Consider the following 16,940-nt stretch of genomic DNA (forward strand, 5'->3'; position numbering starts at 1 on the left):
ATAGACTGAGGAGACTACGGTGCGAGATATGAACATGAGGGACTACGGGGAGGATAGCAACTGAGGAGACTCTGAGGAGGATATGAACTGAGAGAGCTAATGGGATCGGATAATGACTGGAGGTAGACTCTGGCGAGGTTATAAATGAGCAATAGAGGATTCTGAGAGAGACTACGCGAGGAGGATATGGAGACTGACGAAGTGTGGATGAGGAGGTCATGGAAAACTGAGTTGAGACTACGGGAGGTATTTTGATAAGCTGGCGAGCACTACGAGTATGGGCATTATGAAGTGAGGAGACCATGAGAGATACTGAAGTAGGAGACTCGGGAGGGATATGAACTGAGGAGGACTAGAGAGGATATGAACTGCAGGAGACTACGAGAGGGATGATGAACTGAGGAGACTACGGGAGAGGATGATGCTCAGAACAGTGAGGAGACTATGGGGAGGAATCGAACTGGCGAGAGCTTAGGATTGACTGAGGAACTTGAAGCAGGTATGACTGGGAACTAGTAGATATGAAACTGAGAGACTCGAGAGGCTTATGAACTGAGAGACTATGAAGCATGAACTGAGGGAGACTACTGGAGCGACTATGAAATCGTGAGACTCAGAGAAACTGCGGAGAGGTATAACTGAGGAGACTACGGGAGGATATGAACTGAGGAGACTAAACTGAGATGAGGAGGATAATAACAACGAGGAGACTACGAGAGAGGATATGAACTGAGGAGACTACGGAGGAGTTAGACTGCAGAGACTACGATGGGAGGATATGAACTGAGGAGACTATGGAGAGGATATGAACTGAGGAGACTACGGGGAGGATATGAACTGAGGAGACTACGAGGAGTATGATTACTAGAGGACATGTACGGAAGATCTAGGAGCAGGGATATTGAACTGAGGAGACTACGGAGGATATGAACTGAGGACAAAAAAAAAAATAAAAAAAATCTGAAGAGGATATGAGGATAATGAACTGAGGAGACTTATGGGGAGGATAATGAACTGAGAGACTACAGGAGGATAGAACTGAGGAGACTCGAGGAGAGATGACACTGAGGAGACTACGAGGAGGATATGAACTGAGGAGACTATGGAGAGAGGATATGAACTGAGGAGACTACGGGAGGATATGAATGAGGAGACTATGGGGAGGATTGAACTATGAGGAGACTTACAGAGGGAGGATATGAACTGAGGAGACTCGAGGGGGATATGAACTGAGGAGACTCGCGGGGAGGATATGAACTGAGGAGACTACGGAGAGGATATGAACTGAGGGAGACTACCGGGAGGATATGAACTGAGAGAGACTGCGAGGAGGATATGAACTTGGGAGGACTATGGGAGGATATGAACTGAGGAGACTACGAGGAGGATATGAACTGAGGAGACTATGGAGGAGGATATTGAACTGAGGGAGACTATGGGGAGGATATGAACTGAGAGACGTATGGGAGGATATGAACTGAGGAATCACCCCGTGACATCACCACGTAAACTAGACTGGTAGAGAGGAAGGATCACCCCGTGACATCACCACGTAAACTAGACTGGTAGAGAGGAAGGAAGGATCACCCCGTGACATCAGGGAGGAGGAACCATACAGAACGGCTGGTCAGTTATCCATAGAAAACCCAATGAATAACAATCTGGACCCCTCTAACTCAACTCCGGACCTCCAAGCCAGTTCCACTGCGTATTGTTCAGAGGTCCCCTCTAATCAGGGACTGGTTTAGACCTGTGACACCAGGTAGGTGCAATTCATTATCAGGTAGAAGAGAAGAGCAGCAGGCCCTGGACATTCAGAACGACCTCCCCTTCATCAGACCGACAGATAACAGGAACAATAGGAGTCTCACTGCTCTTTATTCATCACACAACAATACCATGTTCTTTCTCCAGTGTCTTTATACAATTATACACATTACATTTCTGTTGGACATGAAAGTGAATTTGTACAACAAGTCCAACCAGTGTTCAGTTCTAACAAACTGTACACGATGACATCATGCAACATGGGCACTGATCTGACCAATAAGCTTTACTGTTCTTACTCAGTCCTGTTCTTATTCAGTCCTATACACCATGATGTCATCATATACAAGATGTGGTTTGTCCTGAGATGATTGGTAGATGAGCACTGCCTCTCTGTAGACATCAGCCAATGGCAGATAGGCTTCCTTCTCAGTCTCCTCTTCGGCCACCAATCGCCTTCTCAAGAGGAGCAGGGGGAGGGGCAGTCAGCCCAGAGTTTGTTGTGACAGGAGTGAGATGGAGAGAGGTGTAGGTGGCCCCTCCCCTGAGAGAGACTAAAGTACTCAGGGCCGGCTGTCAGTGAGTGAAGGAAGAAGGAAGGGAGGACAAGTATTGAGGGATGTCCTGGTCTCTCCTCAACAGGAGCAGTTCCCACAGCCCTTGACACTGTTCATGATCTCCTCCTGTAGTTTCTTCCTCTCCTCCTCCTTCTGGCTGAGTCTCTCTGGCTTGCAGTCCATGGGCTGTTCTTACGGTTCAGTATCTTACTGTTCTGAGTGTTCCACAGGTCAGCGTACAGAGAGCTGGAGTAGCCAGGAGAGAGTGGTGGTCCCCTCGCTCTGCTATTTACCCTGGACAGAGGCAGACAGAGGGGGACAGAGGGGAAGGACAGAGGGAGACAGAGGGAGAAGGACAGAGAGAGAGAGAGGAGGATTATTCTACTTAAAAGTCTAGTTGAGTCCGACTAAAGTCATGTAAAAAGGACTTTGACACAGAATGCAGTATTAAATGGGAGACATCGAGAATGAATGATAATATCAACACTGATGATGAACAGAGTCAACCGTCCCTCTCTACCTGACTCTTCCCTACCTCCCTCTCTACTGACTCTTCCCTACTGGCACACAGCAGCAGCACACCGCCTCCCCTCCCCACCCACACTCCACTCAGTAATAAAAGTATCGCACCCCCAGGAGCGAGGCAGAAGTGTTGCACCACGAGCACGTAACTGACTGTTTCTAACTCTGTGACTTAACGAGCCGACACCATGGGACACGGCATAACACGCCTTTCGCCACGCCGACCTTCTGATCTCTCCATCTGACGCTCTGCCTCTGCTCACTGGGGAACATGGAAAACATCACCACAGCTTTCAAAGTGCTAAGACGCACACAAGACAAACAAACACTCATCCCCTCTCCTCTTCTATTCCTCAGTCCTCCTTCCTCTTTCTATTCCTCAGTCCTCCTCTCCTCTTTCTATTCCCTCAGTCCTTCCTTTCTACCTCTCCTCCTCTTCTTTCTATTCCTCAGTCCTCTCCTCTTTCTATTCCTCAGTCTCTCTCTCTCTTTCTATCTCATCCTACTCTCTCTTTCTATTCTCATCTCTCCTTTCTATTCCTCAGTCTCTCTTTTCCTATTCCTCAGTCTCTCCTCTTTCTATTCTCAGTCCTCTCCTCTTTCTATTCCTCAGTCTCTCTCCTCTTTCTATTCCTCAGTCCTCTCTTTCTATCTCAGTCTCTCTCTTCTATTCTCAGTCTCTCCTCTTCTATTCTCAGTCCTCTCTTTTTACCCAGTCCTCCTCTCTCTTTCTATTCCTCAGTCTCCTCTTCTTTTCTATCTCATTCCTCATCCTCCTCTTTCTATTCCTCAGTCCTCTCCTCTTTCTATTCCTCAGTCCTCCTCTCCTCTTTCTATTCTCAGTCCTCCTCTCCTCTTCTATTCCTCAGTCTCTCTCTTTTATTCTCAGTCCTCCTCTCTTTTATTCTCAGTCCTCCTCTCTTCTATTCCTCAGTCTCTCCTCTTTCTATTCCTCAGTCCTCTCTCTTTCTATTCCTCAGTCTCTCTCTTTCATTCTCTCTCTCCTCTTTCTATCTCAGCTCTCTCTTCTATTTCCAGTCCTCCTCTCTTTCTATTCCTCAGTCCTCTCCTCTTTCTATTCCTCAGTCCTCTCCTCTTCTATTCTCATCTCCTCTCTCTTTCTATTCCTCAGTCCTCCTCTCCCCTTTCTATTCCTCAGCTCCTCCTCCTCTTTCTATTCTCAGTCTCCTTCTTTTATTCTCAGTCCTCTCTCTTTCTATTCTCAGTCCTCCTCTCTCTTTCTTTTCCGTCCTCCTTTCTTTATTCCTCAGTCCTCTCTCCTCTTTCTTATCCTCAGTCTCTCTCTTTCTATTCCTCAGTCCTCTCTCTCTTTCTATTCCTCCAGTCTCTCTCTCCTTTCTATTTCTCAGTCCTCCTCTCCTCTTTCTATTCCTCTCTCTCTTTCTATTCCTCAGCTCTCCTCTCCTCTTTCTATTCCTCATCCTCCTCTCCTCTTTCTATTCTCAGTTCCTCTCTTTCCTATCTTCAGTCTCCCTCCTCTTCTATTCCTCAGTCCTCCTCTCCCCTTTCTATTCCAGTCCTCCTCTCCTTTCTATTCCTCAGTCCTCCTCTCCTCTTTCTATTCCTCAGTCCTCTCTCTCTCTACCTCACTAGATTAATGTTGTAAGTGAGAACTCTACCTCAATAGATATAATAGCCGAAAGAGGTAACTAATTACACTAAACAGAGCCCGGTTTCCCATAACTAAACAGAGCCCTGTTTCCCCATAACTAAACAGAGCCCGGTTTCCCCTAACTAAACAGGGCCCGGTTTCCCCATAACTAAACAGAGCCCGTTTCCCCATAACTAAACAGAGCCCGGTTTCAAAACACCATGCAGAGAGAACTTCGCTACTTGTTGTTGAGAACGTCGTAAGTGTGTTGTTGGAGAACCGGCGCTAAGTGTTGTTGTTGAGAACCGTCGCTAAGTGTGTTGTTTGTGAACGTCGCTAAGTGTGTTGTTGAGAATTCGCTAAGTGTGTTGTTGAGAACCAGTCGCTAAGTGTGTTGTTGAGAACCGTCGCTAAGTGTGTTGTTGAGAACGTCGCTAAGTGTGTTGTTGAGAACCGTCGCTAAGTGTGTTTTGAGACCTTCGCTAAGTGTGTTGTTGAGAACGTCGCTAAGTGTGTGGTTGAGAACCGTCGTAAGTGTGTTGTTGAAGAACCGTCGCTAAAGTGTGTGTTGAGAACCTTCGCTAAGTGTGTTGTTGAGAACCGTCGCTAAGTGTGTTGTTGTGAACGTCGCTAAGTGTGTTGTTGAGAACCGGCGCTAAGTGTGTTGTTGAGAACGTCGCTAAGTATGGTTGTTGAGAACCGTCGCTAAGTGTGTTGTTGAGAACCGTCGCTAAGTGTGTTGTTGAGAACGTCGCTAAGGTGTTTGTTGAGAACGCTCGCTAGTGTGTTGTTGAGAACCGTCGCTAAGTGATTTGTTGTGAACCTCGTAAGTGGTGTTGAGAACGCGCTAAGTGTGTTGTTGAGAACCGTCGCTAAGTGTGTTGTTGAGAACTTCGCTAAGTGTGTTGTTGAGAGCGTTCCGCTAAGTGTGTGTAGAAGCCTTCGCTAAGTGTGTTGTTGAGAACCGTCGCTAAGTGTGTTGTTGAGAACCTTCGCTAAGTGTGTGGTTGAGAACCTTCGCTAAGTGTGTTGTTGAGAACCTTCGCTAAGTGTGTGGTTGAGGCATTTGTCGATACTGATAGGATCGAAAGAAAGGGAGCGCTGCTCTCGGATCAGATTTCGCTATTCAAATCTTTCCTTAACATTAGAATTACTCCACAATACTGAGGACAGATCAGCTCCTGGAGAGACATGAGGCCTACCACCGATAGTATTGAGGCATCTCATTCTAATGCTTAGCCTATCCTATACTTGTGACTCGTTTCAGGAAACTAAGAGTATGTCACTACTTCATAGGAGAACATACATTTTGGGCAGAAATGTCTTGTGGAACATGTGAACTTTCATGTGTCTTAATAACAAACGTGTATGCCATCAGTAAATACAAATACAATTTGTATTGTGGCTGGGCCTGGCACCCCAGTGGCTGGGCCTGGCACCCTGGTGGGTGGGCTATGCCCTCCCAAGGCCCAACCATGGCTGCGCCTTTACCCAGTCATGTGAAATCCATAGATCACGACCTAATGAATTTATTTCAATTCACTTATTTCCTTATATGAACTGTAACTCAGTAAAAACGTTTAAATTGTTGCATGTTGCGTTTATATTTATATGTTTGTAATTTTGTCAGGAAGTCGTTTTCATTGCAAGATAAAGTATACGGTTAGCTAGCTAGCTAACGTTAGCTGGCTGGCTGTCTCGCTAGCCAAAGTTACATGTATGATCTGTGCAGTAATATTATTCGTATCTCTGAGCTATTTGCATCGCTAGTTATAGCCTAATGTTAGCTAGCTAACGTTGAACCTAGTTGGTTAATGTTTAGTTACCTGTAGATTCATGCAGGGTAGTAACGTTAAGAGTTGGGATTATGGTTCATTGTTTAGATAAATAGCTACAAGTCGAAACAAAAGACTCCACTATGCAAGGTTAAATAATAATAATAATTATATCCCAAGTATATAATTACAGTAAAGTACTTAAAGTTTGCAGTTGTATCTAAAAAACACTATTTTGTTCCCAAATGTTTTTGTTTTTTTACCCTTTAGTGTGTGTAATTTTCTGTATTTATACTTGGGATAATGCTTTTCAACAGGAAAATATTTTTTTAAAAGCTCCCTCCTTGGAAAAATCACTATGAGAAGGTCTTCTTACCTTGTTGAGTACGATGATCTCGTCTGCGTCTACGATGGTGGACAGTCTGTGAGCGATGAACACCGACGTCCGGTCCTGGACCAGACCCTTCATGGAACTAAGAATGTTCTAGAAGTACACAGAATCAACACGAACTATTAGAAATAGTTCTAGAACGCTCTACAACACAGTTATTCGAAATGGTACTAGAATGTTGTAGACAAACAGAGGAACATCAAGTATTAGAAACAGTTCTAAAATGTTCCAGAACAACATAGGAACACCAAGTATTAGAAATAGTTCTAGAACTTTCTACAACACAGAAACATTGAATGTTACAAATAGTTCTAGAAGGTTCTAGAACAACACAGTAACATGAAGAATTCGAAATGATTTCCAAAATGATGTAGAGAAAGAGAAACATCAAGTATTATAAAAAGTTATAGAATGTTCCAGAACAACACAAGAACATCAAATGTTAGAAATATATCTAAAGTGCTGTAGATCAAATCAAATTTTATTTGTCAAATGCGCCGAATACAATACCTTACAATGAAATGCTAACTTACAAACCCTTAACAAACAATGCAGTTCAAGAAATAGAGTTAAGAAATATTTACTAAATAAACTAAAGTAAAAAATGTAATTAAATAAAAAGTTTAAAAAATATATTTTTTTATTTCACCTTTATTTAACCAGTTGAGAAAAAGTTATCATTTACAACTGCGACCTGGCCAAGATAAAGCAAAGCAGTGCGACACAAACAACACAGAGTTACACATGGAATAAACAAACATACAGTCAATAATACAGTAGAAAAAGTCTATATACAGTGTGTGCAAATGAGGTAGGATAAGGGAGGTAAGGCAATAAATAGGCCAAAGTGGCGAAATAATTACAATTAAACACTGGAGTGATAGATGTGCAGAAGATGAGTGTGCAGGTAGAGATACTGGGGTGCAAAAGAGCAAGATAAATAAAATAAATAACAGTACGGGAGGAGTGTTTTGGATGGGCTATTTACAGATGGCTATGTACAGGTGCAGTGATCTGTGAGCTGCTTTGACAGCTGGTGCTTAAAGATAGTGAGGGAGATATGAGTCCAGCTTCAGTGATTTTTGCAGTTCGTTTCAGTCATTGGCAGCCAGAGAACTGGAAGAAATGCGCCAAAGGAGGAATTGGCTTTAGAGGTGACCAGTGAATTACCTGCTGGAGAGGCGTGCTACGAGCGGGTGTTGCTATGGTGAGCTGAGATAAGGCGGGGCTTTATCTAGCAAGGACTTATAAATGACCTGGACCAAGTGGCGACCAAATATGAAGCGAGTGCCAGCCAACGAGAGCATACAGGTCGCAGTGGTGGGTAGTATATGGGGCTTTGGTGACAACAACGGATGGCACGTTGATAGACTGCATCCAATTTGCTAAGTAGAGTGTTGGAGGATATTATTGTAAATGACATCGCCGAAGTCAAGGATCGGTAGGATAGTCAGTTTTACGAGGGTTATGTTTGGCAGCATGAGTGAAGGATGCTTTGTTGCGAAATAGGAAGCCGATTCTAGATTTAATTTTGGATTGGAGATGCTTATTGTGAGTCTGGAAGGAGAGGTTTACAGTCTAAACAGACAACTAGGTATTTGTAGTTGTCAACATATTCTAAGTCAGAACCGCCCAGAGTAGTGATGCTGGACGGACGGCAGGTGTGGCAGCGATCGGTTGAAGAGCATGCATATAGTTTTACTTGCATTTAAGAGCAGTTGGAGGCCACGGAAGGAGTGTTGTATGGCGTTGAAGCTCGTCTGGAGGTTAATTAACACCAGTGTCCAAAGAAGGCCAGAAGTATACCCAAATGTGTCGTCTATGTAGAGGTGGATCAGAGAATCACGAGCAGCAAGAGCGACATCATGATGTATACAGAAAAAGGCATGTAGAATAGATTAGGTCTGTAGCAGTTTTGGGTTCTAGAGTGTCTCCCCCTTTGAAGAGGGGATGACCGCGGCAGCTTTCCAATCTTTGGGGATCTCAGATGATACGAAAGAGAGGTTGAACAGGCTAGTAATAGGGGTTGCAACAATTTCGGTGGATATTTTAGAAAGAGAGGGTCCAGATTGTCTAGCCCTGCTGATTTGTAGGGGTCCAGATTTTGCAGCTCTTTCAGAACATCAGCTATCTGGATTTGGGAGAAGAGAAATGGGGAAGGCTTGGGCAAGTTGCTGGGCGGGTGCAGGGCTGTTGATAATAACAATATATAACAAAATAACAAGGATAACAAGGTACATGTAGGTACAGGTTGTAATAGCTACAGGGTCGGTACCGAGTCAATGTCAGGGTAACAGTTAGTAATGAGGCTATATACAGGGCGGTACGGTACCGAGTCAGATGTTACTTACGACAATGTGGTTGGGTACAGCAGTTTAAGGTAAATCGAGAACTAGATAATGTAAGACAGGGGGAGCCAGAAATGTCTCCACCAGGGAGCCTCATCTGAGCATCCAATTTAGGACTACACTCTCTCTGTACCTCTCACCCTCTCTCTCTCTCTCTCTCTCTCTTCTCCTCTCGCGTTGTCTCTTTCCTCTGGTACTCCGATGTTCAATTGCCTGCTAGTGGCGTACATCGTTACTTACATTGATCCTACTATCACAGGGTGCTTTCCCTCTTCTCTCTTCTTCTCTCTCTCTACCGTATCCCTGACGTCAATGATGTCTCAGTGGTTCACAGCGTTAGTTAACTTGAGGCCTTATATCAGTGCGTCCCTCTCTCCTCTCATCCTCTTCTGCTTACCTGGTCTGTCTAACTCCAGTGCCCTTCTCGCGTACACGTCTGTTCTATCTCATCACTCTCCTTCTCTCTCTCGGTTCATTACTTTTGCGCTTCACTCCCATTAATGCTATCATTAATCAAATCCAGTCGTCGTCCTCTCTCTCTCTCTCTCTCCTAGTGCCTCATTGCTATACCCTCTTCTCTTCTTAATTCCTTACTCCTCTCACCTCGGTCTTCCGCCTTCCTATGACTCGATTCCATCCTGTTCCGCCTGCATCTTATTGGCTTCGTGACTCTATCCTGTGACTGCTGTTATAGGTGCGAGTGCGTCAGAGTGTCCTTATTGGCATGGTATGTGGTAAAGCTGCCGTCGGATAGAAAGCTTGTAAGGAATGCCGTGTTATGGTTTTGGGATTGTTAGAAGAGCTGTAAGGAGTACTTATGGCTGAGTAAAGCTGTGTATAGTAGGAGCTGGAGATCGGCGTGTGTGTGAAAGCTGTAGGAGTCTTGATAGGGTCAATTGGGTTTAACCTGCTGTGCTGAATGTAACCTTTTTTCTCTGGTAATTTGCGCTCTTAAGTCAGTCTTTTCTGGTGCTAAAAGCCAGTAATGCTCTCTAAGTATAGGGAGGTCGTTATTTTATTAGTTAGGTAGGAAGCTGTTATGGAGTTCTTGATGATTTGTGGCATGGTCAGCTGTTAAGAGTGAGCTCTTTGATCGGCGTATTTGGAAGTACGTAGCAGGTAAATCGCTGGCCTTAGACGAGGCTGCTACGTCGCTCTGACGGCGTGGCTGACCCCACGGTATGTGCTTAGACGGTTTACGGGGATTAAGCTGTTAAGGAGTCTTATGGCTTGGGGTAAGAAGCTGTTAAGGAGTCTTATGGCTGGGGGTAGAAGCTGTTAAGGAGTCTTTATGGCTTGGGTGGGTAGAAACTGTTAAGGATCTAATGCTTGGGTGGTAGAAGCATGTTAAGGAGTCTTATGGCTTGGGGGTAGAAGCTGTTAAGGAGTCTTATGGCTTGGGGGTAGAAGCTGTTAAGGAGTCTTATGGCTTGGGGGTAGAAGCTGTTAAGGAGTCTTATGGACCTAGACTTGGTGCTCTGGTACCTCTTGCCATGCGGTAGCAGAGAGAACAGTCTATGACTTGGATGACTGGAGTCTTTGACAATTTTTGGGCCTTCCTCTGACACAGCCTAGTATATAGGTCCTGGATGCCAGGAAGCTTGGACCCAGTGATTTACTGGGCCGTACGCACCACCCTCTGTAGCGCCTTACGGTCTTGGATGCCGAGCAGTTGCCATACCAGTGTGATGCAACCGGTCAGGATTAAAAAATATATATATATAACCTTTATTTAACTAGGCAAGTCAGTTAAGAACAAATTCCTATTTACAATAACGGCATATGAACAGTGGGCGATTCGATCTAGCAACCTTTCGGTTACTGGCCCAACGCTCTAACCACTAGGCTACCTGCCGCCCTGACTGCGTGGCCAAGCATGTCTCCTGACAGGCTGTCCCCAGGTGGTAAGGGTAACAACACATCTGCCACGCTGATCCTCAACACGGGGGCCCCTCAGGGGTGTGTGCCTAGTCCCCTCCTGTACTCCCTGTTCACCCCTGACTGCGTGGTCAAGCACGACTCCAACACCATCATTAAGTTTGCTGACAACACAACAGTGCTAGACCTGATCACCGACAATGATGAGACAGCCTATAGGGAGGAGGTCAGAGTCCTGGTAGGTAACTAGGAGTGCCACTTCTGGATGAGCATTTTCTTGTTTGCTTATGGCCTTATACAGCTCATTGAGTGCGGTCTTAGTGCCAGCATCAGTTTGTGGAGATAAATAGACGGCTACGAAGAACATAGATGAAAACTCTCTTGGTAAATAGTGTGGTCTACAGCTTATCATGAGATACTCTACCTCAGGCAAGCAATACCTCAAGACGTCTTTAATATTAGACGTATTAGCGCACTAGAAGTTATTGACAAATAGACACACACCCCCGCCCCTCGTTTTACCAGACTGTCCTGCCGATGTACGGAAAACCCAGCCAGCTCTCTGTTATCTGTGTCGTCGTTCAGCCACGACTCAGTGAAACATAATATATTTCGGTTTTTAATGCCCGTTGGTAGGATAGTCTTGACTGTAGATCATCCAGTTTATTCTCCAGTGGTTGGCCAATAGAACTGATGGTAGTGGTGATTTACGCATTCGCCTCTGAATCCTCACAAGGCATCCCAACCTTCTCCCTCTGTATCTCCACCTTCACGCGAATGACAGGGATTTGGGCCTGGTCTCCGGAAAGCAGTATATCCTTCATGTCGGACTCATTAAAAGAAAAGTCTTGGTCCAGTTCGAGGTGAGTTGCTGTTCTGATGTCCAGAAGATCTTTTCGGTCATAAGTAGGTAGCAGCAACATTATGTACAAAATAAGTTACAAACAATGCGAAAAACCAAACAAAATAGCACAGTTGGTTAGGAGTAGGGATGCACGATATATCAGTGAACATATCGGAATCTATGTCTAGTTTAACGCCGATGTGCAAAACCGATGTCAAAGCTGACGTGCGTACCTTTATAACGTAGGTACATGACGTAATGACGCCACGTGCTCTATACGTTCAACACAGCATTCCTGAACTAGCCCACAATGTCTGCTGTGTGGATCGAGCCGTCATTTGAAATAGTAAGACATTTTCAGCAGGACAACTCAAATGCGAAATCCATTAAAGCTAAGATAATGGAATTCATTGCCCTTGACAATCAACCATTCTCTGTCGTGGATGATGTTGGCTTTCGCCGACTGGTCGAGCACCGGTACACACTAGTGCGCTATTTTTCAGATGTTGCCCTACCGGAGTTACACATTAATAGCGTCACTGCTATTAGCTTCACGACATACATACTATGGAACGCCGTTTGGGTCTTTGCGTGTCAAAAAAGATACAGTAACACTGTCAAAGCTGTACTAAAAAGTCTGCAAACAAGTAAACACCGGCCACGAACGGTGTGTTTTCAATCCCACATTGGCAATAAAGCATCATTTGTTCGACCGCAACTTCTGGGGTAGCTAGCTTTAGCTTGGTACCTAGCTAGCGCCAATACAACCAGCCTGAAAACAATGACCAGTAGAAWCTSCAGTCATTTTCATTATTCTTAGCAATGATTTAGGAATCCTTGTAAGTATTGTTGTTCGCCTATTGAAATTGAACTTCAGTTTGTGAAAATATATCGCTAGCCAGCTACTTAACCCTGTTGCCCAAAGCTAACGTTATAAGCAGCCAGCTACTTAACCCTGTTGCCCAAAGCTAACGTTATAAGCAGCCAGCTACTTAACCCTGTTGCCCAAAGCTAACGTTATAAGTAGCCAGCTACTTAACCCTGTTGCCCAAAGCTAACGTTATAAGCAGCCAGCTACTTAACCCTGTTGCCCTAAGCTAACGTTATAAGCAGCCAGCTNCTTAACCCTGTTGCCCAAAGCTAACGTTATAAACAGCCAGCTAGCTTCATCTGGCTAGTGAGGCTCGACCGGACCGGGTTATGTGTTGTGATGCTAGCCACAATAAGGATTAGGCACAATAGTGGAATCTGTGGTTTGCCTTCAAAAATAAAAGTATGTCAATGCAAATAAATACAAATAGTAGAATTATGCCATACTTTTATTTTGAAGGCTAACTTCAAAGTCCACTATTGTGGCTAATCCTTATTGTGGCTAGCTTCACATAGATGGGTCCGCCCACCATTAATCAAATAAGAACTGTCTTATAAATTAGGGTTATTTGAGATGATGACACCTAGCTATATAGTTAGCTAGCCAACTATAGCTACTGAAACAGACGTTGTGTTATTTGACGTGTATATTTTTTGACACACAAAGACCCAAACGGCGTTCCATAGATATCCTGGTTGAGAGTGAAACGACTGAAAAATGAAACAGCACAGCAAGTAAGTGAAAGAAACAGGTTTTGATTGTTTTACTGGTAATGGGAACATACGTAAATGCCAACAAAATAACTTTTTGGTCAGTATGGTGTGTGTGTAACCTTTATTTAACTAGGCAAGTCAGTTAAGAACAAATTCTTATTTACAATGATGGCCCGGACGACGCTGGGACAAATGTGCGCCGCCCTATGTGCCTCACAATCACGGCCAGATGTGATACAGCCTGGATTCGAACCAGGGACTGTAGTGACGCCTCTTGCACTGAGATGCAGTGCCTTAGACCGCTGCGTCCATGTGTGTGTGTTAACTATTTAACTGTACTAGAAGTTAGAAAGGCCACAAAAAATGTAAATATCGGTTATTGGTATAGTTTTTTTTGGCAAGGAAAAAATCGATATCGGCCAATGGCAGCCATCCCCTACAGCGCCATTATTATGGAACATAGGAACATCTAGTATTATAAATAGTTGTAGAATGTTCCAGAACAACACAAGAACATCAAGTGTTAGAAATAGTTCTAGAACGCTGTAGAGAAACAACACAGGAACATCAAGTATTAGAAATAGTTCTAAACGCTGTAGAGAAACACACAGGAACATCAAGTATTAGAAATAGTTCTAGAACACCTGTAGAGAAACAACACAGGAACATCAAGGTTAGAAATAGTTCTAGAACGCTGTAGAGAAACACACAGGAACATCAAGTGTTAGAAATAGTTCTAGAACACTGTAGAGAAACAACACAGGAACATCACGTATTAGAAATAGTTCTAGAACACTGTAGAGAAACAACACAGGAACATCAAGTATTAGAAATAGTTCTAGAACGCTGAGAGAAACAACACAGGAACATCAAGTGTTAGAATAGTTCTAGAACACTGTAGAGAAACAACACAGGAACATCAAGTGTTAGAAATAGTTCTAGAACACTGTAGAGAACAACACAGGAACATCAAGTGTTAGAAATAGTTCTAGAACACTGAAGAGAAACAACACAGGAACATCAAGTATTAGAAATAGTTCTAGAACACTGTAGAAAGAAACAACACAGGAACATCAAGTGTTAGAAATAGTTCTAGAACACTGTAGAGAACAACACAGGAACATCAAGTATTAGAAATAGTTCTAGAACGCTGTAGAGAAACAACACAGGAACATCAAGTATTATAAATAGTTTAGAACACTGTAGAAAAAACACAGGAACATCAAGTATTAGAAATAGTTGTAGAATGTTCTAGAGCACACCGATGCCAATATGACAGCCAGGATATATATGAAGCCGGTTTCTCTGAGAAATGCCATGAAAACAACTAAGTCAACACAGCAGCAGCCGGCAATATCTCCTGTCATCATCACCCCTCCTGCCCACCCCGTGTGCTCCTGATGATATTTACATATGCCCATATAAAAAGCTTCACAATAAGAAAGCAATACAAATCTACATGTAATTCAGTAGAACTATAATATGACGTGGCCTCTCCAAGTTCAGGGCACAGTGTACTCTATCCCTAACATCTACTGAGCTGACTGGTTGGTACACTGAGCTGCAGAAGAGACAACAGGTGAAGTGTGTGGGTTACCTCCTCAGTGATAGAGTCCAGTGAGGACGTAGCTTCATCATACAGCAGGATAGGAGGTTCTTCAGAATGGCCCTGGCTATGGCCACACGTTGCTTCTCCCCACCTGAAACACACAGCAGTTAATAATGCTGTCTTGACACACAAGGCAACAGAGACAGGACAGGAAGTCAATACTGCAGTCTTGACACACAAGGCAACAGAGTATGTCTGACCTACCTGACAGTTTGAGTCCCCTCTCCCGACCAGAGTGTCTGACCTACCTGACAGTTTGAGTCTCCTCTCCCGACCAGAGTGTGTCTGACCTACCTGACAGTTTGAGTCCCCTCTCCGACCAGAGTGAGTCTGACTACCTGACAGTTTGAGTCCCCTCTCCCGACCAGAGTGTGTCTGACCTACCTGACAGTTTGAGTCCCTCTCCCGACCAGAGTGAGTCTGACCTACCTGACAGTTTGAGTCCCCTCTCCCGACCAGAGTGTGTCTGACCTACCTGACAGTTTGAGTCTCCTCTCCCGACCAGAGTGTGTCTGACCTACCTGACAGTTTGAGTCTCCTCTCCCGACCAGAGTGTGTCTGACCTACCTGCAGTTTGAGTCTCCTCTCCCGACCAGAGTGTGTCTGACCTACCTGACAGTTTGAGTCTCCTCTCCGACCAGAGTGTGTCTGACCTACCTGACAGTTTGAGTTCCTCTCCCGACCAGAGTGTGTCTGACCTACCTGACAGTTTGAGTCTCCTCTCCCGACCAGAGTGTGTCTGACCTACCTGACAGTTTGAGTCTCCTCTCCCGACCAGAGTGTGTCTGACCTACCTGACAGTTTGAGTCTCCTCTCCCGACCAGTTTGAGTCCCCTCTCGCGACCAGAGTGTGTCTGACCTACCTGACAGTTTGAGTCCCCTCTCGCCGACCTGAGTGTCGTATCCGTGGGGCATCCTAAGGATGGCATCGTGGATCCCTGCCAGCCGTGCCACCTGGTACACCTCCTCTGGCGTGGCGTTGATGTTCCCGTACTGAAGGTTGTAGAAGATGGTGTTGTGGAAGAGCACTGCATCCTGGGTAGGGAGGAGGGAGAGAAGGAGGAGGGTAGAGAGACAGAGAGAGGAAACAGTACAATCAATCAATACCTTCAGCTCAACATGAGAGGAAACATCTGGAGAGGACAACATAAAGTGTAGAAACACACTGAACAAAACACACAAACTGTTCTTTCAACATGTGAAGGAAAGAACCTGTAGTTTCTATATGCCGCCACAGTGCCCCCTTGTTGTGGGAGTTTATTGTTGTCCAAGTCAACTTAATAAAGGATCAATACATTTAATCAAATCAAGTTAGTTTACCTGTGGTACCACCCCTAAGGCCCGTCGCAGACTGTCCAGTCCAACGTCTCTGATGTTCTGTCCAGCGATGTAGATGTTTCCCTTCTGGGGCTCGTAAAACCGGAACAACATATCGCATGATGTCTTCCTGAAACACAGAACATTTTACTGTGGTGCTCTTCCGAAACCACAAACATATTACTGTGGTGCTCTTCCTGAAACACAAGAACCATTATTACTGTGGTGCTCTTCCTGAAACACAGAACCATTATACTGTGTGCTCTTCCTGAAACAACCAGAACCATTATTATGTGGTGCTCTTCCTGAAACACAGAACATTATTACTGGTGGTGCTCTTCCTGAAACACAGAACCATTATTACTGTGGTGCTTCCTGAAACACAGAACCATTATTACTGTGGTGCTCTTCCTGAAACACAGAACCATTATACTGTGGTGCTCTTCCTGAAAACACAGAACCATTATTACTGTGGTGCTCTTCCTGAAACACAAGAACCATTATTACTGTGGTGCTCTTCCTGAAACACAGAACCATTATTACTGTGGTGCTCTTCTGAAACACAGAACCATTATTACTGTGGTGCTCTTCCTGAAACACACAGAACCATTATTACTGGGTGCTCTTCCTGAACACAGAACCATTATTACTGTGGTGCTCTTCCTGAAACACAGAACCATTAATTACTGTGGTGCTCTTCCTGAAACACAGAACCATTATTACTGTGGTACTCTTC

The 16,940-nt window shown here is 44.5% G+C and overlaps 1 protein-coding gene across 1 annotated transcript; it reads right to left on the reverse strand.

Annotated features, from left to right (window-relative positions):
- Positions 1 to 6,528: 6,528 nt before the first annotated feature.
- On the reverse strand, positions 6,529 to 16,323 carry LOC112077100 (ATP-binding cassette, sub-family B (MDR/TAP), member 7). Its single transcript, XM_024143694.2, is given in 5 exon segments — positions 6,529 to 6,717; positions 14,876 to 14,934; positions 14,937 to 14,978; positions 15,751 to 15,922; positions 16,208 to 16,323. Coding segments are annotated over 5 exon segments (558 nt in total). The 5' UTR covers positions 16,319 to 16,323; the 3' UTR covers positions 6,529 to 6,543.
- Positions 16,324 to 16,940: the final 617 nt, after the last annotated feature.

Source organism: Salvelinus sp. IW2-2015, unplaced genomic scaffold (assembly GCF_002910315.2).
Source record: "Salvelinus sp. IW2-2015 unplaced genomic scaffold, ASM291031v2 Un_scaffold4279, whole genome shotgun sequence".
Classification (NCBI taxonomy): Eukaryota; Metazoa; Chordata; class Actinopteri; order Salmoniformes; family Salmonidae; genus Salvelinus; species Salvelinus sp. IW2-2015.